Below are 24,157 nucleotides of genomic sequence, written 5' to 3'. Positions count from 1 at the left end.
AACACCCAGGCATCAAAGAAATATAATGATGTTTATGCAAGGCAGCAGTTTGACCCTAACAAAAAGACTAGTGAAAAAGGAAAAGGCTCTTAATACAAAAAGAAGGATATTTTTACTGTTGCTTATCAGAATACTGCCATTTCCAGCCCTGGAAAGGAGGAATTGCATTGTTGTAGTTTCATGAGCAAACTCGTGAAATCTTTGAGGCTATACCTACACAAAAATATTTTCACTCTATGGTGCTATTTACTGATGTGAAATACCTGATACAGCTGCTGTCATTTTGGAGTCAGATTTTTTTTTTTCCCCCTAGGATTATCTAAGTGGATCCGTCAGCAGATCCAGCACCACGGGAATTTCGGCAGCGCTCTGGAATCCCTGCACGCGTTTGCCCTCAGAAACCAGGGGACTGGGGATGCTTCCTCAGAGCACGGCAGGGAATTCCCTTCCCATTCCAGGGACCTGTCACAAGGCTCGCAGCAAGAGGCAACCATTCATCTGTCACCAGATGTTCCTGCTAAAAGTCAGGGGCAGAATTTGGGCTCAGAAGTTCATTTTACTGCAGCCATCAGCTCAGTTCATCCCACAGCATCAGATCAGCCAAGTTGCAGCACGGCAACAGTGAAACAAAGTATGTTCATTTCCATTGGCAATTTCAAATGTGGAGTTCCATCTTTTGTGGAAGAAACAAATGTTTTTTAAAATTACAGAAGTGCTATAGTGGAAAATGATAATTATTCACAAATGTGGATGAGTTGTGCTCAACAGACTGAAATTAATTCTCATTCCATCTGGTTGTCTGAAAACAATAATGTTTGATAAGTTTATAGTACAATCAAAAATGTTTTCATTTTAATTTCCTTTTCCATTGAACACTATGAATATAATTTAAAATACATTTGAAACACATCAAGATTAGCATTATTGCAAGTTGAGTGCCCTGGTTCAAGCTACATCTGTTGTTTAGACATTGCTGTGAGACACCTTCCACGTGATCTCCTCTAGCTCCAGCTTCACAAGTAAAATCCATCCCTAAATTTTAGGAAAGCTTACGATTTCATTTCAATCAAGAAAGAGGTGAATAAGATAATAGCACAATAATAAAATATTATAGATTTCAAATCCAGTCATACTCTACCTTTATATGCCTGTTAATCTATTCATTTAATTAAGACAATTCATGTGCAAGGATAGTTGTAACCTCTGGGCTTTTGTTTGTATTATTGTTTTTAATGAGTATTATAAAATCACCGTAAACCTAAAACAGTGGTGATTTTGATGTGCTAAACGTGCTGTAAATCAGATATAATTCATTTGTTTTGTGATTTTTCCCAGGTGACCAAAAAGTTGATGTAGAGAGCCATTCTCACCACGTAGAACAAAGAAGGAAACATATGGACTCCTCCCCCAAAATGCCAGCAATTAAAATGGAGACAGAAAAAATGAATGGATGGACTAATGCTGATATTGTGGAAGAGAATTGCTGCTCTAAACCACTGACTTCAACTCCTGTGGCCAAGAACTGCAGGGCCACAGTGAGCAGCAGACAGGAGCATGTGAATTGGCCTAGTGACCTTAGTGATAATTTAAATCAATGCCAATCATCATTAATTGCAGAACATAAACCAAGCGGACCAGAATCATGTTTGGAAACAACTCATTTTTCAGTTCAAAATGCTGAGGCTCCAGCTGCTGAAGGACATCCTGATAAACTCCAGCTTCCAGCTGAGCCCTGCAGGGATTTCCCTTCAGCAGCAGGGAGAGCTGAGCCTTCAGCATTAAATGTGGCTGAGGATGAGGATGAGAGCATTTACTTCACCCCAGAACTCTATGATGATGCAGAACCAGAGGAACAGAGAATTGAACCCCACCTTCCGGCCTGCTGTGCTGTTGGGAATTGGGTGGAATGTGGGAACTCCACAGTCCCTGCTGATCTTTTTGCCATCAACGCCGCAGAAACACTGAACGTGACTGAAAAAACTGAGGCTGGCAGGAGAAGTCCCCATGGAATTATGGAAAATGAGAGGAGCAGGGACAGTGCAGTTGATGCTGTAGAGGTGGCTGGTGCAGCAGAAGCAGAGCAGGGAGGATCTCAGGGGATGGACACCCCTAAAAGGAAAATCAGCCTTTCCAGATCCCGAAATAAAGGTGTGTCATCCTTTCTGCTGGGCAATAGTGGCACCAGGTGACAATTTCTGTGGGAATCATGGTGAGCAGCTACAGCTCCCTTGTCCTCATGGATCAGAAGCTACCCTCAGCCTCCATTTCTCATTATATTTTTGGGTTTTCACTGGGAGAGTTTTGCAATGTGCAGTTTTGTAGAGATACAATGAAGATTCTTCATCCTGACTTCATGGCTAAAGGATATCATGTCTGGATATCTAAATGGAAACCCAAGTAGGATCTATCTAAATGGAAACCCAAGTAGGATCTGACTTGGAATTATTGGTTTGTCCATTATGGATTTAATTAATCCACCATTAAATACAGTCAAATAATTGTGGTTTTCCTCAGAAAGCAAAACACCCATTTAACCAAATGATGGGTTTCTGTACTTGTTAACATTCTTTTTAAATAAAACATATAGAACAATATCTTTGCAGATCAAGTAATAGATAGATTGAGCCTAAATACCAAAACAGGTATATTCTTCAGTACTTTGATTTATTCCAATTTCTTACGTCAAAATGTCCAGCAGGAGCTGTGCACATTTTGATATTTGTTGAGGATGAGAGGCTTCTTCAGAGAAAAACTTGAGGTTTCTTTACGTTTTCCTTTTATGAGAGGATCTAATTTCTGTTGGTTGGATTCTGTGTTTATTTGTGTCAAAACCTGTTATTATTTCTATGTCCTATGAGCACATTTTACATGTAACATATAAAATGTAAATTGTACACAAAGGTCTTTGAATCTTGCCCAGTCTATTTTTTTTTAAGTATTTTAAGTATTTCTTTCATTTACTGCAATGAAAACAGCCAGGATTTTTCTGTAATAAAACATATTGACATCTCAAGAAAAGATTGTTCATTGCCATCCTAGATTAATATGAAGATGCAGGATTTTTGCAATCTAAAGATTGGCTCATAGGTATTGATATTTTTTGTCTGAGAGTAGAAATGCAGTTATTAACTGGTTATTTTCCACAGAAATTCATCTAAATAACATTTTGAACCCATCTCTACAGAGTTGTGAACGTGCTCATATCAATAGGATTTAAATTGTGCCCTTTCTTTACACAATAAATGCACCTTTATGAAATTGGGCACTGTTTGCAAGAATGGCAAGAACACGTGCATTTCTTTAATTGGCAGTATTTGGCATGAGGCATTTGGTTCCATTTTTGCAATATTGATGATCAAGTTTCCTTGGTTTAGGTTTCCTGGATTTCACTGATGGCTTTGGTTTAGTTGGGATGGCAGAAATTCCAGTATTGAAAACATCTGACCATGTCTAAGGATAAATATTCTTCATTTCTATTTAAATAATGATGAAGTTACTGTTGGTTACTGGCCTCTAGAGCTGTCCTGGCAGCTGTGGCAGGTGCTTTGCAGCCACATTTCCCAGACTGCATTGGCTTGATCCTCAGTTTTCCTAAAGCAAATCTTCTGCACCAAACCACTTTTTGCATTTTGTGTATCTAAATAGATAACAGAAATCACTTAAGCTTTGTGACTTGTCTGCTCATCCAGTGGCCCACAGCCACAGCCTCTTATTTGTCTTTCAGAAGATTGTCTGTCTTTAAATCCATAACACTCAAAAAAAAAAAAAAAAAAAAAAAAAAGAAGAAAATCCATCTACTTTTTCTTATCTGGAGCAGATTGTTCCTTTCTTGATCTTGTGGTGCCTCTTCCTTTGATCAGAAATCCTTTAAGGCAAGGCCTGCTCTGTGTCAAACCACACTCATCTAACACCTACATTTTGTATCAAATGAACCATTATTTTAAAAATATGTATTGAAACATCACTTGATACCGTGTTTTCTTGAAAAAATTTCTATCCTCTAAAAACTCAAATCAACAGGTGGATAAAACTCCTTTGTGTTCTGCTGGGTTTGGAAGGTAAGGGGTGGACTGTTTCTTTTGGTGCAGATTCATTCTTAATTTATCTTTCTCTTTAATAACTGTGTTATTTGATATTTTAGAGGTAAGGATATCCTTTATAGTTAATATATTTATGGTGATTCTCAGAATTAAATGCTGCCCAGCCTGCAAAATGTGGTCAATATACCAAATTTCCTGGAGTTATTTATTTGGATTTATCACATCTATCAAAGCCAAAATATTGAAAATTCTTTTCCTACTTTGATAGAATTGCTCACTATAATCTCTGTTGCCTAAAATAATAACAAAATCTTGAATTTATTCAAGGATTGAAAGTTCAGAGGAGATGCAGGAGAAGGAAAGCTGCCCTTAGGCAAAGTGGCTCCTCCCAAGAGAGAAAGGTACCACATCCATGGATTAAAGTACCTGTTCTGAGTGGCTGCTGAATGTTAAGGTGCAAGGGAATTAAGAATGATTTATCATTTAATTTTTCAAGTGAAATAATACAATGAAATAGTTTCTTCTTGATCTGCGGATCTCTGATTTACACGCTCAACAGATACCTTTGTTTCTCCTGGGAAACAGGCACCAATCATCCCAGACTCCTTTGCAAAATTCCCAACAAATTGATAGCCTGCAGTGTTCTAGGCCATAAAATACCTCATATTTTATATGACAGTGTTTCTATTTAAGTGAGGTTAAGCATTTTTAGCGTGTTGTATATTGAATTATTAACTAATACAAATGATAAACATTGACCAGATTCCTTTGAGTATTTCAAGTGCTGTATTTCTCTGAAGCAATTTTAATAGATTTAATTTTATTTATATTTAAATGTTCCAATCTGCACAGTTAGAGTATGCAAACCAGTATTTACATGCCTTTGTGCATTGCTTTGTTAGAAGGAAACACACAACCAGCCTTGCAGGAAAGGACTTTATTGTGTTGTCTGTGGAGCTGAAATCCTGCCCAAAGCACAGGGTAAGAACAGTTGTTTCATTGGGAAGGATGGGATTTCTGATCCACCCTTTTACTTTCCCAGCTTTGGATGCTGGAGGGATATTTTAAAATAATTGGTTCATTTCTCCACTGGATAAATGAGTTATCAGGAATGCACCAGAGACCTGCAGAAAGCCTTCTGGCGGGGAGAGAATTTAAAAGAAGTTATTTTTTCTGGCAGTTTTGTTGATTCGGTAGTCCTGCCACGCTGACCCATCTGGAGCTACAAGGGGCATCTGATATTTGAGACTTAACTGGAGGCAGCTTCTTCTGCCATTATGGAAGGCAGGAAGGAATTATGTGGAGCATAGTGGCCCATTCATTGCGGTTTGTTCCTTCTCAGGATTAGGTGTTAATTTGCTACCAGTTGCTGTGAGAAGTTGGGGAATATCTTGGCACAGTAATTCAGTGAATGCAGTGCATGTTTGCATGGAAGTATCAAAAAGCCAAACGATTGCACTCCTATTCTTTAATGTGTTACCTACCTTGTATGAATTTGGTTTTTAGTCTGTGGCTGGCACATTGAACAAAGTGAGGACGAGCTGCTTTTGGAATTCTTTGTGGTTTTGTGAGACACTTTAATTTGGGAAGGTCTAAAGGCTGATAAAAGTAACAGCAACTCTGCTATTTTTTAAAATAAGCTTCATCTTCAGGCCACTGGGCCGTGTGTGATAATGATGTAATTACAAGATATTCTCATCAGTTACATGCAGAAACAATTAGAGCTGCTTCGTGCTTAAACAGTCTTCTGGATATGATGAAACCAAGAAAGGACAAATCTCTTCAGCAAACCAAACCCATGTCTGAGGAGTAGTGGGAGATATTCCATATTCTGGACCTATTAAAATCAGGCCAGTTAGAAAAGTCCACATTGGATAAAGGCAGGCCCAGGTCATGGAGGCCACTTCTTGCTTCTCTGTTTTCCCTAAAGAACCTTTAAGATTTGGGTAATCTCATCAGGAACCTTTTGTTCCTCTCCCTTAACTTATCAGTATCATCATATCTCTGGTGCAGAACTTGTGAAATGGAATCCCTGTGTTCAGTAAAAGCATTCTGAGGTACAGGAATGTCTACACTTACCAGGGTGTCTGTTGTCAGCAAGAAGTTTTATGTTGTTTAAACTGAATCTCAGATGCCAGTTGATCGAGGAAGGTTAAAAAATCTGAAAATGAAAAATAAATGGCTTTATTCAAAGTGGATTCAAGCTCACTGGTTGATTTGGGACTAATAACAAGGGGAAAATTATCTGTTGAAAAGTAAATTTTGGACACATTAAAAATTTTAAATAAGGCCTTCTTCCAAGGGCCATTTACAGCAATAGAAGTCTTTTCACTGCCTGCAGTGGGTATTGGATCAGGGCCTAAATTACCATCTTGTAAATGTGGAAAGTTTGCAGCGTGGTTGAACAGTACTGTATTCAAAACCATGTGTGTATATAAGTCTTACACCCCACTTTTTAAATTATAGGAATTTTGAGAAAAGCTTGCTACAGTAATAGTGAGCTGAAAATAATCTGGAAACTCTTCAGAAATGCCAATGTAAGAAGTAAAGAACCCATTAAGAATTGTATGTGTAAACTAGATGCCATTTCAGAAGATGATAATGTCATACTGGTCATCTCAGATGCTGCAAGTCTTGGTCACGTTAAAGAAACTTTGAAGATTTATCAGATGCCAGTGAAAGGTAAATTCTTACTGATAAATACCAGCTAACATTTGTCAAACCCTTTTGCTGTAAATGAAATACCACTCACAACACTGACACCCCTCCCTTGGACCTTTTGGGAAGCTCATGGTGAGATTTTTCCTTCCTCAAAGCTCTGTGGGCTCTGCATATTTAACCAGACACTGAAGGTGAACTCCAGTGTCCCCTCCACTCCCAGATTTGTTGGGTCCTTTCATATGATCCTGTTGAACAATAAAAGAAAAGGATAATGAGAACAGAATCCTTTCCATTTCTTACAAGTTAAAGTCCTTGAATTGGCCACATGTGCCCTGTGGTTAAAGCAGAAGTGCTGTGTTTGATGGGAAATCATTCCAGGTGTCAGCCCATGGAATATGGAACCCTTTGGTCCTTCAGGTGGCAGAGATCAAATATAAAGTACTCATTTTATTTCATATGTGGGCAATTCTTTTCCCATCCAGTGGTGTTAGGATGGCACAGTTAATGAGATGAGATTTTTGCCACAAGGACTCATTTTTGGAAGGAATTAATGAGCATTCTTTGCCATCTTTCTGACATTTTGAAATGTGAAATGCAACTTGTGCATTTATATCTTTTAAAAATCTCTCTTGATGCCTATATAAATCACTTTTTCATTCTCTTTGAAAGACTCGAATGACAGTTTATCTTTAAATGCTATTTGGAATGAGAAGGAATCTTCTCTGACAAGTTACTTGCAGTGCAGGAGCTGTGTCCTTCAGTCCATTTCTCCATGTCCTTTGATAGGAGCTGAGGTTACTCATTTCAGAAATAAAGTGCAGTCCTGGGTAAGTCAGATTGGTTTGTTTTGTATAATAAAATGCTCATGGAATGATTTGTACAGGAAATATTAAAATACTATTTTTGTAAAAGGTAGAATGAATATTTACTAGATCAATTTTACATGATTTATCTGATTTCTACCACAGAGATTTTAAATGATAGTGAAGAACTGAGTTCAGGTCACTGAATATATTTGGAACTGTCTATACCTAATTTGTTGCAATGTCTGTAGTATTACATCTGAAAAGGGATAGGAAAATAGCAACCATCCATGTCTTACATGAAAGGAAAACCAGAACAAAACATATTTACACAAGTGCTGTAGACTTGAATTTTCAGACATGTAGTTTTATGTTAGTTTTGGCACTAAAAAAAGAAGTTAATCAGCCCCTGAAGGATGAACATGGACACGGTTTAATGGAGTCAACAGGAAGAAATTTATTTGTAAGTATTGTATTTCAGTGGGAGCAAACCGAATTCTCAATAGGACCCGTTGAAATCTAGATGAGAAAACTCTGTATTTTTCCTGTACTCTTAGAAGTGGAGGGTGAGGCTCCATCCAGAGTGAGCCATGCAGATAAGCCCAGGGCACCTCTGCCTTCCCTGCATTTTCCTTCATTTATTCCTCGGATATAAATAGAGTTGAATTCAGTGAGAGATTTCCGAGACTAAAACTTTGCCAAGAGCTGAATATGATCCTGATGTTTTGGCCTGTGTGTCATTTTCAACTGTTCAAGCTGTTTGAAATGCAGTAGATGACAGTGTGGTGATGGGACAAAGTTTGTGAAGCATCATTTGCCATGAATGTTGGGATTTCAAACACCACCACAAAGGTTTCATGGCATTTCTAGCATTCATTTTGTATCAAACAGAATGAACTGTTACATTGAGGGAATTTATACTGGCAGAGTATGAAATAAAGGGATCCTCTGAGGTATAATGAGTTGGTTTTTTATCTTCTGAACTGTCTTTTTCTGGCTCTTCCATCAGGTGTAAATATGGGATCAGCTGAGTTTAGCTTAAAAATGTAAAAGCAGTGTTTTGTTCTCAGCCCACCTGTAGATTGAACTTCTGGGGTTTTTAGCGAAAAGGACACTGTTTAATCTTGCAGGTTTTTTGAATGAGTCTCTTCCTTTCCCATTCTTCCCTTATATTCTTTCTGTACCCCCTAGAAAGAAACCTTGGAACCTTGTAGGCCTGCAAGAGGCTAAACCCCCCCATATCTGGCTTTGGAGAGTCATTCTGAGATCTCATGGCTTTGGTAGAGACACATCTAATCTCCTAATGCCTGTCTTTGTTTCGAGAGAGGCTTGGGGGTAAAAAAAGTATCCCATCATCTTCCAATGAGCTGGGAAACCATTGTCAGAGCTGGCATCTCTCCTTGGAGCTAACCATGTCTTAGGGGTAGATTAATGTGCCAGGTGACTTGAATGTGGAGTTTGGGGGGGTGGGTGAGGAAGGAAACGACTTTTTTTTGCGGGGGGGTGGGGTGTTTCTATTTTGTGTGTGAAAATAATGTCATTTATTTAGCAAGGTAGGATGGACTGGGGATGAATGATGGTAGAGGTAAATACAGCTTTAATTTTATCACCTCCTTGCTTTAGATCCACTGGCTGTTGTTGTCTTGTAATTGGGAATATATTCATGTAAATGAAGGCACACAGATCAAGTCCAAGGAGTTGAAAATGATTATTTATTATGTGCTATTATTTACCAGAGCAAACACAGATGCATTAAAGTGAAGAAGCTGTGATTCAGTCAGTCTTAGCTCCCAGTTCTATACTCTTGAATCCAAGCTCCTGCTGTTGCTGAGCAATATATTTGTGGAGATAAAATCAACATTATAGTTTCTACTGCTGCCCACCCTGTGTTAAATCATGTACATTGTCATGAGGTATTGTGTGTCATCTTAAATTACTTCATGTCATGTGCTGACTATAAATCAAGTACAGTTGGTTCTGGAAGGCAAGGAATTGTTCATTTAATAGAAATCACATTGCTCCAGCAAAGCAAGCTTAAAATAGAATCCCTGGATTTAAGAGCTGTTATTTACTCTTAGATTTGGTCGCTGTTTAAAGAGGCAATGCTGTATTTTCATGACTTAAATTTAAGGTGGGATTAACAAATTGCATCTTGTACATTTTTTTAACCTCCTTTTTTATCAATTATTTCTATTGAAAATCAGATTTTTGAATTTACTGCTACATTTTGACAAATTCAGTCACATCATGTGTTCCCCATTGACCTAGAAACCTTCATTAACGTGAAATCAGTGGCATATAAATTATTATTATTTTTTTATTATTGCTTAAAACGCCCTAAATAATTGTACATTCCTGTTTGGGAATATAGTTGTGTTTGTGAAGGAATAGAAGGCAGTACTTTGGAATTAGAGAGAATATTTAGGTAGCGTAAATGTAGGGGTGCTTTAAGATGTAGCTTAGCTAATGTACTAAATCGTCCTTCATATGTTAAAAGGCGAACGAAACCCACAATTAAAATTTTAAACTTATTAAGGAGTTGTTGCTATCACTGATTAGACAGTCAGCTGTTGAGACAGTAGCTTTTATATAACAGGATATTGTTTTGTTCATCACGTTACCACATTTGGCAAACTTTTATCTTAATGCGCCTATCGGGAATTCCAGTCTGACCTCAATCTGAGTAAAGCCTCGGAGGGGCCGGAGCGGAGCTGGCGGGAGGTGCCAGGGCCCTGCTCCCAGACTGTATATTTGTTATCACATGTTAATCAGATTCATCATTCTGTTTAATAAAGATTTCAGCTGCCACGCGAATGCATAATCGGCTATGTCTGAGTGCCCGTCTTTTGTCTCGAGCAGATTGCTCAAACTGTATTAAGCATCATTAGACAAAAATGACGACCTTATTAATTTGTCCTTTATGTGTTTTCCAGCAGATTGGGCCTCATTATTATGCAAACACAGTACACAGAGCGGCTCCTGAAGTAGCTCATTAATGTTTCTTTCCCCTTAGTACGTAACAGATTATTATTGTGAAGTGTGCATGAAATAATTGCTAATTATGAGCCTTAAATTGTACAGTGATTGTCTGTCTCAGGGTTTTTCACCAGGTTTAAGAGCACTGTAGAAGGCTGTCAGAAGCTACAGGTTAACAGTGCTGAAGCAAGTAAAGGGGAAGGGAATCACAAAACATGCATTTTATCACACATTTTCCTGCCTGTAAGGAGTAATTAGGACAGCTATGGATTGCTTTGTAGTTACCTCTCACTCCACTGCTTATTGTAAAAGAAATTGCTCCCAGCTGGCAAATAATTTAATAGATCTGTCTGCCCATGAATAGATGCAGGGGAGTTTGAACCGTGGACTCCAGCAGATTTTGCAGTGGTAAAGCTTGAGTTAGTGTGGATCCCTCATTTACACTCCACTGAAATCATCTGGGTTTCCAAACACTGCTCTTTCCACCATACATTTTCCCAGCTCTATTTTGCACTTCCTACAGGCTCTGCATTCAGCATAATTCTCCTTAAAATTTGTAAGCATTACAGAAATTACATGTCAGGATTTGGCATTGGTCTCTAGTTTGACAACTTTGTGCTAAGTGTGTAATTGGTTTAAGCTGGGAGTGCCTCATACTTATCCATGGCACATCTCCTGTAATCTGGCTGCCACCGTAGCTGATAAGACTTGGCCACAACTGAAGTTTTTGCAGCACTCGAAATAAAATCCTGATCCATTAAGGGTTTGCATGGATTTAGCTTTATAATCTGGTTTAGAAATTGTGAGTGGTCAGATCTTGGATCCAGGCTTTGTTGTTGAAAAGATGCCATGAAAACCCTTACATCAGCTTGGGTTTTCCTAACGTTGCTTTTGTTGACAATCTAAACTAAATGAAGAGTGGCTTTTTCTGAAGCAAAGTATTTGTGACTGGTAATTATTTATTATATATGAGCACTGAAATAGATATCTTGGAAGGTTAGGAGGATAATAACATTCATCTGACATTAGTTACATTAAATAATTTTAGTGTCTGACTGCATTTGGTTGATGTTAAATAGTTGCTTATGTCAGCTGATACCACCAGTTAAATGTGGTGGTGGCTTCATACAGTATAAGTTAAAATAAATGAAGCATGTGAGCTGTAAAATATTCTTTAAACATTTCACACATAGATTGTAGATCATTACTGAGTATTTATGAAGCACAGACCTATATTACACTTCCAAAAAATCAAAAAGAAATTGTTCTCTGGAAACCAAATTCTCTTTACTGCACTGTTCATTGTTGGGCACATGGATATTGATTAATCACTTGACAGATAAAAATTGAAAATAGTTGCAGAAATAAGTATTTACTGGCGTTGTTTGAAATGAATATATTGCTATGAACAGGCTCAGCTGTGCTATTAATGTACAGGTTCTGCAACCATAATCATCATCTTCTTTCTGAACATCAGTGACAGTATTGCACACTGATGTTTGTCTCTAATAGAACACCAGTGCATATAAACGCTCTAAAACAGTGCTCAAGCATTGCAGCCAATTGTCAAATCTGCTGCAAAGGACTCTTGTCCATGGTGTTTGACACTGAAATTGTCACATTTCTTTTGGACAATTTTCCTTTTCCTTCACAATTTTCCTGTTCTTTTTCTGCTCTGCATTTTGTCTTTCCCTGCTACTTTGAGTTTAACTGATCTGTTTAGTTACCAATTTTAATTGATTAATTTAAATCAAATTATGTTTTTCAGTGTGTGATTGTATTTTGTATGAAGGGCTACGGCCCACACATCAACTCTTGAGCACTTGCCTTTTGAGAATTTCCAGGAGGTGATGTTCTGATGGCCAGGGAATATTGGAACTCACCTAAGTTTGTGTCAATGGATTAAATATTTTCCATGAGTCTGGCTTTCCCCTTCTGATGGTGTGCATCAAGAGATGACCTTGGAAAAGGTTTTTCGTGTTGCTTCTTTCTGCTGGTGCCAGAATCATTTGTCTCCCAGGAATTATCTGTCTGAATTGCTTTCCTTGTGCTGGACACTGAATATAGTTCTTTTCACTCAGCCACAGTGTTTGTTCCTCATGTTTCCATAAGGAGATCCTCACTGGGATCAGTGCTGTTTTCAACTCTCTGGGAATACTGTTTGCTGAAGCCTTATTAAAGAAGAGAAAATGGATCTGTAACTCTGGGAAGAAGCTAAGCAGTGTTTCAGTAAATGTCTCTATGTGTGTTTGCAAAATCTGCCATGTATTTATCTTCACAGCCATGATTGCCCTGTTCTCTGGGAAGGCTGAGAGCTCTAGGTGTCAGGGACTGAATATTTTATTCTTTAATTCCTTGAGGGCTATATTTAAGTGAAACTGAATCCTGCTGAGTAAGAAATACATGTCAACCTTTGAATTCTGTCTTGCAGTTACCAGTGCTTTTGATCCCTTATTTTTTAAGACATGAATTTTCCTTCTCTTGAAGGAAATGTAAAAACATCTTATCTTTCCCACCTGGAAATTTATTTTTCCTTTGTCTGGGGTATGCATGAGATGTGTAACTTCCCCTAAGTATTGTAGGTTTATCCTCAGCATCTGATACAAAACTTTTACCAGGATGGTTTTTATCACTGGTGCTGACAGACAGATATTTTCTATTTAGATGTACTACTGGATCTATAATCTTGTGCTTGTTTCACTTTAGGCCTGCCCTGCTAGAATAGACTTGTCTGGAATAAGGCACCTGTGGCAGCAGCTCTGTCTGTGGGGCTGCTGCAAACGGAATCCTCTGAGCAAACCCACACACAGCAGAGACAGCAGGGCTTGGTGGTCATAAACTAATTGTTTTTTAAATTCAGGGCTGGGCCTCCAGAGCCACTTTATGTAGGTTGTTTGGGGGTTTTTTTATAGATTAATTAGTGCTTCATTTATGTTGTTTTATCTCCTACCTCCCTCCTCATGCCTGTCAGAAAAAGCCTGATGTAATCTAGCAGAATTACTTGATTCCACTCTATTGCAATTTGCTTTAAAATATGTAATAATTTCTTTAAATATTCTTTAGAGAGAGAGAGAGAGATTTAAAAATACAGGAACAAAGCTGGTATAAGGCTGGTCCAATGTATATTAATAATAAAGTGCTGGGACAGTCACAGCACTGTGATTTATTGTCTGTCTGATGCTGATAATCAAGTGATCTTTCATCAGGCAAGGCCAGTGCTCACTGAAGCTGTGAGTGGCAAAATGCAGTCATTTTACCTGCTTCCTGGAGAAAAATAAAGTTTGGCTTAAATAAACTCAGGTATCTTTGCAGATGAGACTGGCTTGAAAGGAAAGCCTGAGCTGGAAAGGCTCTGCCTTTTCCGTTCTCCTGTCTCACCCTGTGCTTCAGGCTGTTCCTCTGTTCCACGAGGGCAGCTCCTGGAGAAACTGCCTTTGCAAAATGCGTGTCTGGAATGGTTTGGATTAGGAATATTGCCATTTTTGTGGGATTATTTTTATACTGGCTTATATCAGGCATCTGACTCGTGGTACAATCCCACAAATGTTTTTTATCACTAAAATGAGAGCTGGGGTGCAAAGACGCAGAAAATGAGTGCACTGATAGCTGATGCTTCAAAGCTATGGAAAATGTCCAGTAGCAGCTGCTGAAATTCCAGATTCAACATTCCAATTGTTTTATATTCCAATGAGCAGCTATTGTTGCAGGCCAGTATTTTATAGTGATTATGGCAGGCCCAGGGTGCAGCTGCCACTGACCCCTCCAGCAGCCGTAACAAAACCTCTCTTTGTTATCACTCTGGGAAATGTCTTGGCCATTGTGGGGCTGAATTCAAACCAGCATTGCAGTCATGCACAGGGAAATTAAAAGCTCCACAATTCACTGACAGGAGTCTAAATGTCTATATTAATGATTGTATTAGGGTCTTTTTTTTAAATTGTACTTTGGTATCTTGTTACGTAATTAAAATAGAGGTGAAGTTAAAGCATCTAAACTCATCATAAATTTTATATACTGAACTCTCCCTTCTTATAAATTTCTGTGCTATTATAAAATGTAAATCTCAATCAAGGTAAGAACATTTGCAATTTAACTTTTATTCTCAGAGTGAGTGTGCTTTCAAGTAGTTGGACACCAGCTTTACTAAGTGATAGCCATTTTTCACACTTTGGGAGCCAAGTGGCAGTAGAAAAATAAATGAATTAGATTTGTTGCAGATGTTTTCTAACTCTGATACCTCTGGGTTCTGTGAGCCTTTCCTCCTTGCTAGGAAATTAGAATAAAATTGATTTATATAACGTGAATATGGTATTCTAGATTTACATAATTAAACTCCCCACAGCCTGTGGTATGCAGGGATACTCCCTGTAGTAGTTATGTCTGGCTTGTTCACTGTAGGAATTCTACTTTGGGAACTTTTCTACTTCTTAAATTGCAACCATACAGCAATAATATAAGGTAGGGGGGTGAAAAGACAGACAATTACCACCATTCTTCCATATGTAAGTTGTATATGGTATTGGTTATTTTTATTGTTGAAGTTCATCGTTTCTTCCTCTTGATGGAATACAAACATTTGGCCAAATTCTTTCCCAGAAGTAAGTGGAGCCAAACATAAATTTGGTTCATTCTCCTCTCTGAATGGCTTGAAATAATAATAATAAAAAAGAATTGGCTAAGATTTGAAATTTTCCTGGTGTTTATAGAGAGATGTGTGGCTGTACAAAGATTTAGCCTTGTCTTTCTTCAGGGGAGGAAAAAGGCTATCAGATAAAGCAATACCAATACCTCAGCACATTTGAATTCACATAAATCCTACGTGACTCCAACCAGATTTGAGCTTTCTGTCCTACAGTTTCTCAGTATAGAGGTGAAAAAAATCTTCTCTGTAAGTTTAGCCTGTGCTCATTAGGCGCTTTGAAATGCTCAGGTTAAAGTTTATATAGTCTGCATTATTACTGAGTAGGGGACTGTGTCACTCTTCTGCCATCTACATGCTTCTGGGGGTTATTTTTAAATAATAATAATTCTTTTAAATGGATGTTTTCCTTCTAATTGATCCGGAATCTTCCATGTATATGCAAGACCTCTTGTATATCTTTTTTTTTTTGTTAATACAGTGTAGAGAATGGTGCCTTTAGCTTAAGATAAAAGTAAAGAACTGTTCCTGGGCAGTTTTGACATCGAAGTTTTCTATTTTATAAACCTCAGCTGCAGTTCACACTTGTGGAAACTCTAAGTGTCCCTCTTATTTTTAACAGCAGCCCAGGGTATGGTTGAAAGAGGCATATTTCCATTTTGGCTTTTGTTTGAGCAGCTTCCAAAACATCCTTCTACTTTTTTTTTTTTTTTTTCTGGAAAATTTGCCAAGTCTAGCTCAGATTAAGTTTCTTTGTTAGATTTGTTCTTTTAAGCATCTGGATCAGAAATTGTATCCCATACTCTGTAGTAATGAAACATTTGGAAATCATCTGAGAAGTCGTCGTAAGCCATGATAGTCCTGTGCATTCTTTCTTAAAGTAAGAAATATGTAGCTTGCAGAGTAGTTTGGGGTGGGGTTTTTTGGGTAAATGTTATTTTGTTTGAACCACCCCACCAAGAGCTTACACCTCATTCCCCTGGGGCACAAGCAGGTGTTGTTATCTCTGAAATTATTCCCATCCTTCTATCAGTGCATGATACTGATTTGTGAGATGCAGATAGATTCTGTGCCAAATTTTAACATTCTCTGATATTTATGGGTGGAAAAATAAATAAAGGTTGTTTTTATTGTTACTCATAAAGCCACAAGCTGGGGAATGACTTGGTCTGGGTTTTTCTGATGCATTGTGCTATTTATGCTTTTTAAAGATGAATCCACAGTGGATGTGTAAGTTCATCAAGGCAGCTAAACCCCCTGTTTTACTGGTTTAAAATGAATCATTAGAGTTTATAGTAATAGAGAAAATGGTTTTCTCATGTCATAAATGTGAGAGCCATTGTATAAAGCTGGTCTGCTCATGCTATACTTTGAATATAACTTTTATGGAAGAAGAGAGTTTGTTGAAGAGAAACAGATCTGGACTCCAGGGGTAAAGAACTGGCACATCCTCTTAATTAGCTGGAAGGCCATGGAATTGGAGCAATGTTTGTCCATTGAATACAGCCCCTCAGAAAGGATGGGGAAAGGAAGAAAAGGCACTTGGGGAATTTGGAAAGGAATATGTGTGTTTTGCATTACTTTTTAGGGGAATATATTTATTCACTGCAGAGAATTAGTGCTGTAGCCAAAACACTCCTTGCATTCCCCCCCAGTCTGCTGTCCACATGATCCACTGGGATTAAGACCCAGGCTTTGTTTTGGGTGGTTTGGGAAGTGCAGATGTCTGACTGTTAATGAGTAGTTCTTGAACTTTTATTAATTTATTTCCCAGCTATTTTGTTGCTTTGAAAGTCATGCAAAGCAACAAGAGAACTGCCATGAATAGAAGCAGAATGTTGCCTTTCTCACAGTCAGATTTCAACTATCAGCTGATAAAACAGACCCCAAATATAAACCACTTGTTGCTTTGGATTTTGTTATGAATGTCACCTTCAGGGAATGAGTCAGAGCCAATTTTCTTTTCAAGAGAGTGGAATTTTTACTCCTGTTGTCTTTTAAACTTGTGTTATCTACTGCACTTTGTTATGCGGTGTCTCTTGTAGAATTTCTTCCCTCACAGTTTGTATTTCAGCCATTGTTTTAGAAATATTTAGCCTGGTGGGAAAGACACTGGAGGAAAGACACTGGAGAGTTATCAAAGGGGACAGGTCAGAGACACTTATCAATAATACAAATTTGTCCTTCACCTCCAGATTTATTCAGCTGCAATCAGGGAAATCACATTTGTTTGACATTGGCTGCCATAAACCTTTAGCCCACTGCTGTGTGGGATAAACTTGCAAAAGAGTTTATAGAAATATTTAATCTGTGTGTGTGTGAATAGTCAGTTTTCTCTGTGGGATGTGCCTCAGGCTTGTGGATTCATTCCTTCCCCTGGCACTGGAGGTATTTTGTGCACCAAGGAGTCCTTTCTCTGCTTTCCAAATAGTGGCCTGGCTTGGGTTGGGCTTTGTTTTAAGGGCTGATTTCTGGCACATTTCTGTGTCATTTATTTTTCTTTTTTCCCTGAATTTTGGGCCTGTTTGCTCCATTGTGAATGTCCTTGTATTGATGAAGGAGAAAGTAGCCTGGATGGTGGTACAGGACGTGGGGAGCAGGAAAAGGCAGATGGCTGCTCTGCTAATGGGGCTTCTCCATTTGATCTCACAGGGAGAGGGACCTTTTCATTGTCAGAATTTCCCAAAGCTCATTGATTTTTCATTCTAGCAGGATTTGTTTGCTTTTGAACCACTGCTGTGCTTTTATCATTAGATGCTGAACCTTTCACTGGGCTGCACATTTCACTAGTTTTTTTGATACTTGCTCTGTTAGGATTCCAGCACAGAACTTCTTCCTTCCTCCTTTGCATTGAGGACACTCATTAGATTCTAACTAAACCAGGCACAGTCATTCTTTTTTATTGTTTGGAATAATCTAAATGCAATACGATCCCTTTTCCAGTTTTAGCTTAGCACTCCAAAATATTAAAATAAAAATTTACCGAAACAATTTGGCTTTCTAATTCTGCAGCTATGTTTTATTATATACCAGGGGTTTTTCCCCAAAAAATTCTTTTAAAAATCATTTTCTTAATTTAAACAAAACCAAACCCACAAAAGAAACTCTGGATGAAAGGTCAGCTGTGTTCTACAGCATTATTCAAGGTCTTCATCCTCTTCTGAAGGAAACCAGAGTGAAATGCCTGGAGATCAAGGTTGCAAAACTGCACAAAGTTTTCTGAAGCTGTGCTTAAGCAGGAACAGCTGCACTCTTGTGTTGCCTCTTTTTTAATTAGTTGAACCCACTTCCTCCACTCTTTACTTCCTTATGGGCTGGATCTGGAAAATATGAAGATAAGGATTTAATAGAGATCCATGTTTACTTACTTCAGCATTTGGCTTTAGAGCACAAAATAATGTTACTAATTTTTTTCTTCTCCTCTATTTATCATCTTATTACTAATATTTTTAGAATAAGCTGAATCCTGATCCTTCAAAGCTTTGTTTTCTGCAGTTCCAGTTGTGCCAGCTGGCTCTGGGCATCAGCCAAGATCTTTAGAGCTCTTCCTCTACTTTATAGCTGATATTTTACTGTATTAACACAGCCCTGCTCCTCTCACGGGAGGGTTCTCAACCAGTTGTTTGGTTTGATTGCAGTTGATTGCTACTCATTAAAGATGCTCTTGCTTTTCTTTTTGGCAGAAGCTGGGAATGTCAGCCTTTAGAGCTCATTTGTCATCACTGAACTGGAGGCTGACTCTCCCTTCATGACTCTGTGTTTCAGTGACACGAATCTCAGCTGTGCTGGGTTTATACTGTCACAACTTAATCTGCATCAGAGCCCTTGAAAGGTGGTTTGGAAAGGAGCTGGAAGCAGGGATGTTCTGCTTCTGCACAAGAACACAAATACTACTTGTTTTGATGCTTCATGGCATGCTGAGGAAAAAACTTGAAATGTAGCATTTGAAAGACAGTTTATTCCTCTGTATTCCATATTAAACCATAAGTACCACAGTAGACCTAAAAATTCAAAACATAACCCAGGTCTACCTCTGTTCTATGGCTTTTATACCTACTCATGGTATCTTTTAGAATTATTTAGTATTCTCTATGCCATACATAGAGAATTCTAAAAGCTTGTGGTGGTTGAGGTGTTCAACATTCCCTTAAATCAGCCTTTGTGCCCTGGTGTAGATCAGTGTGTGACAAAAGGTCCTGATCACATCCCATGGCAGGGACAGTTATGGGAACCTCTGGACAAATTGTTGAAATGCTCTTTAAGAGTTACTTCCTAATATCCAGGAGTGTGCATGTGCATCAGGTAGATTGATGGTGGAAAAACCCATGGGGATGCTTGTGTAGGTAAAAATTTTCTAATTAGCAAAAGGTAACTGATGTAGGAAAGGGTTTGAATGAGTAACAGGTATGTAAACAAATGGAGAAGTTGCTGCTTATCTTGTCCCAAATTAGCTTAAAAGGCTTCCTCTAGAACTGAGTGATAAGAATTTATGGGAATCTCTGGTTCCATACTAATATTTTTTAGGTATAAAAGTGGAAATACGCCTGATGATATTAATTTGCTGTTAACTAATATAGTACAACATCAGTAAGTGGCAGTTAATCTATCAAACTCATGCCATGACATCTTACTTGTTGTTTTAATGTTATAAGCATGAAATGTGTTTTTCAGGTATGTTTTACATTTGCACCAGGTAATGGAAAGTACAATATATTACGTGCTTGTGCCCCAGAGGAAACTTTTAAACAAAAATAATTGAATGCAATAAATCAGCCCCTGCTCTGCCCTCTGCATTGCATCTCTGAGTCCATACTTATAGGAAGCCTTGTTGAGAGTGACAGGATAACAGTGCTGGTGCAGAGCCCACTGCCCTGGCCCACCAGATATTTGCTTTGTGTTACAAGATTGAAGAATAAAAGGAGAGAGAAAATGAAACCATTTCTTCAATAAGTGACTTCTTTCTTTTCTAAGATTTAGGGTCTTATTACCGATTGCTGTTACCATTGGTAGTAAGCCTATAGTTCTTCAAGTAATTAGGAACATCCACAAGCTAATAAATCTGCCCTGAAATTTTCATTTGGTTGTGGACATTGTATAAGTTTGTATTTAACTGTGTCTCTGCATGGATGATTTATCAGGTGTTTATTCTCCAAAGTTTCCCTCGTAGGCACTGTTGAGATGATTTGATGCACAGTAGGTTTAATAATTGAAATGCTGAGATTATTATTCCTGTTTGGTGTAGGGTTTATTTACTCCCTTATCAGACACTAATCTGAAAGATTTCCTTGTCTTGTGAATGTGCAGCTTGGTTTAGTTGATACTTAACAAGTATGAAAATCGCCTAAGTCACCTTTTATAGCATCGGGTGCAGCACCCTGTGATGAATAAAAACTTAAATATAGTAAATATTGCCCTCTTTTTTTGTAAATTCAATATCCCAGTTGATCATTCTGTGGCCACTTGGGCTGGGTTTCTCAGAAGGAGTTTTGCTGCTTTAAAAGTGGTGATGTGTTGTACTGAACGTTTCCAAGGATATCTCAATGGCAGAGTTTTAGAAAGGAGGAATGGTGTGGATTATAAGTAATCCAGCAAAAATAAATGTAGCCTGGGCTTGCAGCCCTGGTTCATCAGCTGCTTCCCCCACCCAGGTGTTTATTTAGGAATGTGTATGTTTAGGAAGAGATGATGAGAGAGGAATTTCATTCCAAGCTGGTTGGACAAGTCTGGTGTGGTTCCAATGGCAGCAGCAGCCAGGCTTTGTTGTCAACTGGTGCTTTAAATCAGAACTTCACACTATTATTGATCTCAGTACAATGAATGGTCTACTGGGCAATATAGAAATATTAAAAACACTCTAAGCGGGGCTGTAACTTCCCCTGTGCTTTTATCTTTAAGAACTGCAGCTATAGAAATGCTTTTATTCTGATAATAATATGGAATGAAAAATCAAAATTGTTTCTCAAAGTATTGCTGCTGATTTAAACCTGGTTTGGAATCTTCTCCTTTGTAGAGATCTGTTCAAAAAAAAAAAAAAAAATCTCAGCTTAAGACCTACTTAGCTTAGAATTCAAAATATTACCAGCAGACTAAAGCATGGTAGCTGAAACCAATTGCAAACAGATGGGATTTTCTTATTCTGATTGGCCATATGTTGCCAGAGGAAAAAAATTGAAAAATCCAGACAAAACATAACTCATCTAAAGGAAATGACCTTGATAGTTCTTGACTGCTATATGGATCTTTTTTAGAGCTAACACACAGAATATTTCAAGTATTCTGTAAGGATGGCAGTATTTGCAAAATAAGGGGTATGGCGCTTGTTGAGGGGGGTTCAGAGGGAAAATGCAGCTTTGGAAATAAAAAAGCCACAAAAACCTCACCAAAACCTCTGCCATAGACACAGGTGTAAACAGAAAGTACAGAACTGGTGCAAGTCTAAGATGAATCGTTCCAAGCCATTCTCCTGGGCATTCCTTCATGGAAATGAATAATAACTGGAAGTGTCTGAACAATGTAAATCACACTTGCACTTGGAAAACCTCTTAAAATACAAATGTGCTCTCTTTCTAATAGACTGGGAAGTTTATGGCTTTAAAATGTGCAGCTTTATGTGACTAACTTTAAGAATAGTTCATATTCACTTACTTTTTGGACCTTAAATTCCCATATACACAGCGATTATTTGTAACAGTTAAAGAACTAAAAATTGCTTTTGCTATATAGAAATAGACATGAAACACTTGTAAAGGCAGATGGACTTATAATGCTGTAGGTGCTTGTAATCTCTTATTGTGTCTTTTATCTATAGGGTGTCTACATCCATTAGGACTTGCCTGATTTGTCTACAGATAGGATGTATATAATTTTTATGATGTATTTATAAATGTGTACAAGTCATACAGGTACACAGTGTTCCTGTATTTCAGATTCTGTATTATTTCTCTGTCATCTTTAGAGCTGGTCCGTGGTCCTACAGAATGTTTTTAATTGCATTACACATTTGAAACTTGCCATAGGACAAACTCCATACCTTGGCAAATCCATTTAGCCTCGATTTTAAACACCCTTCCCAACATTTGAGAACTGATTGCACCTTGGGGAGCACCTCAATGGGCTTTGGATGGATTAATAACAGAACATGCAAAGTAAGTTGACAGTAAAACTTTCACTGGTGTTTGGCTGAGCTCATGTAAATATGATACTGATGAAGTGTGACCAAATCCCTGGTTAAAAACTTCAACTCCTTTCCTATAGAAGTTTAAGATTATTATGGAGTGGTATTATGCATGCAGAAAGTAATTGAGTATTTCTCCCAGTGGAGGTTTATATGTGGTACACAGGGGTTCTGCTTAGTTTAAATTCTATTAAAAATATGTTATAGTAACATTGAATGCATTGTTGAAAGTATCAATGAGCTTCATAGTTCAGTTCTTCATTTTGTTCTTAACGTGCCCTATTTTGCCCCCTTGATACAACTGTTAGTTGTAGTTGTCTAAAAATACTTCTAAAAGTGTTTATTGTGATTACGACAATTTCAAAAAGGTTTCTTAAGCAGTTTAAAGCAGTTTCTACAGATGTAATTGAAATAATCTTCCCATTTCCCAAATCAAACTCTTCTGGTTTTGGGCAAACTTTGTAAATATTGTATTTTCGTTGCTCTCTTAAAAAAGATAAGAGAAGTGACTCTCCCAAGTTATCTCATTTGAAAATTCACTGTATAGGTATAAAAAAATGTATGCCGAGTTATAATAATTTAAAACAAACTTCAGCAAGTAGAAGAAGGGAGCCCAGGAAATGCCATTTTTTCTGGAATTAGGTTTTAAAAACTTGTGTCTTTCTAGTGTGTATTGGTCTCTGCCTGAATGGAAAATGAAAGGAGTGTATTTAGATTATTTTAAAAGGAGAATAAGACAAAAATCTGGCGTTTTTGTTAAAAAGAAAAAAGCCCCGTGATCTGCTGGAGTTGCATAAAACTTTAGACATGGTTATAATTTACTGTACTTGCTTAGGTCTTATGGTGTGTACAGACTTTACAGTCTGATGAATGAGCAGGAGAACGGAGTGGTTTGGAAGCAAAGCGATGTTTGCATAATGCACAGAAGCCAAAATTTGAAAAAGGATCCATCAAGCACAGAAATCAGTGAAGGATGGGACCAGAGAGACGTTCGGGTTTGGGCCCTCACACAGAGAGAAGCTCAAATACAATGGGACCATCTTTGTGAAATGTTTGTCGTCTTAAAAACCTTCCCTGGAAGAGATTCCAGAGGCTCCTTGGGCAGCATTGCTTGAGTGTTGTGCTGCTCTTGGAGCCAGGAAGGGTTTTCCATGTGCAGCCTTAATCTTTGCTGCTGGTTCAGCCCATTCCTCATTGTACCCAGCAGCAGAGGAGGAGAGCACTTATTCAGTGAGGGATCATCAAACACATGTTGAAAGGTTTGGGAGGAGACACCTCTGGTAACAATGCACAGTTAAATTTAGTGCAAACCTTCAGAAGAGGAGAAACATCTGCTGAAAGACAAGGGAGGGCAGCCCTTTATTTTTCTTAAACTCTCTTCTCTGGAGCTGTCAGAATGAGAAATATTCAAAGTAAGAATTGCATAGATATCAAATCCTGAACAGCCATGAGCTTCTGTGTCCAGACCCTGCCCTCCTGGAGCCTGGCTCTGCCACACAGCAATGAAATGCCTCATCTGGCTGGAGGTGCCTTCTGGTTACAGCCAGACCTGTGTGGAGGCTTGGGAGAGAAAAAAAAAACCAAACCTGAAAAGTACATTTTTATCACTGCTACCTCGGTTCCAAAAGAATCATTGGAAGCTTGATTACATTTGATTACTTTGTTTGAAAATAATAACAAAAAAAAAAGGGTTTCTAATGAGGAAAAAAAAAAGAGCTCAGCAATGAATGAGAAGTGTTTGATGTACATGAAAGACTCTGGTACTTTTCCTGCATTGTTGGGTTGAATTGTGAGACTCCTTGGAGCAGGTTGTAGCATGTGCCTTGTGCGTTAATGGATTCCAAAAGCAATTAGAAATACTCAC

General features: G+C 38.1%; 1 protein-coding gene across 2 annotated transcripts in view; it reads left to right on the top strand.

The window, feature by feature from the left end:
• BRIP1 (BRCA1 interacting helicase 1) overlaps window positions 1–3,018 on the top strand; it is a 47,490-nt gene extending 44,472 nt beyond the window's left edge. For both annotated transcript variants that reach the window (XM_048324622.1, XM_048324621.1), the window contains exons 19-20: window positions 314–631; window positions 1,336–3,018. In XM_048324622.1, coding sequence (XP_048180579.1) covers window positions 314–631; window positions 1,336–2,189 — 1,172 coding nt within the window. In that variant the 3' untranslated portion in view covers window positions 2,190–3,018. The remainder of the gene's footprint in view (window positions 1–313; window positions 632–1,335) is intronic.
• The last annotated feature ends 21,139 nt before the right edge of the window (window positions 3,019–24,157 follow it).

This window comes from Corvus hawaiiensis, chromosome 20 (genome assembly GCF_020740725.1).
Source record: "Corvus hawaiiensis isolate bCorHaw1 chromosome 20, bCorHaw1.pri.cur, whole genome shotgun sequence".
Classification (NCBI taxonomy): domain Eukaryota; kingdom Metazoa; phylum Chordata; class Aves; order Passeriformes; family Corvidae; genus Corvus; species Corvus hawaiiensis.
Note: the sequence above shows the minus strand (reverse complement) of the source record. Positions and strands in the feature narration are given on the sequence as shown.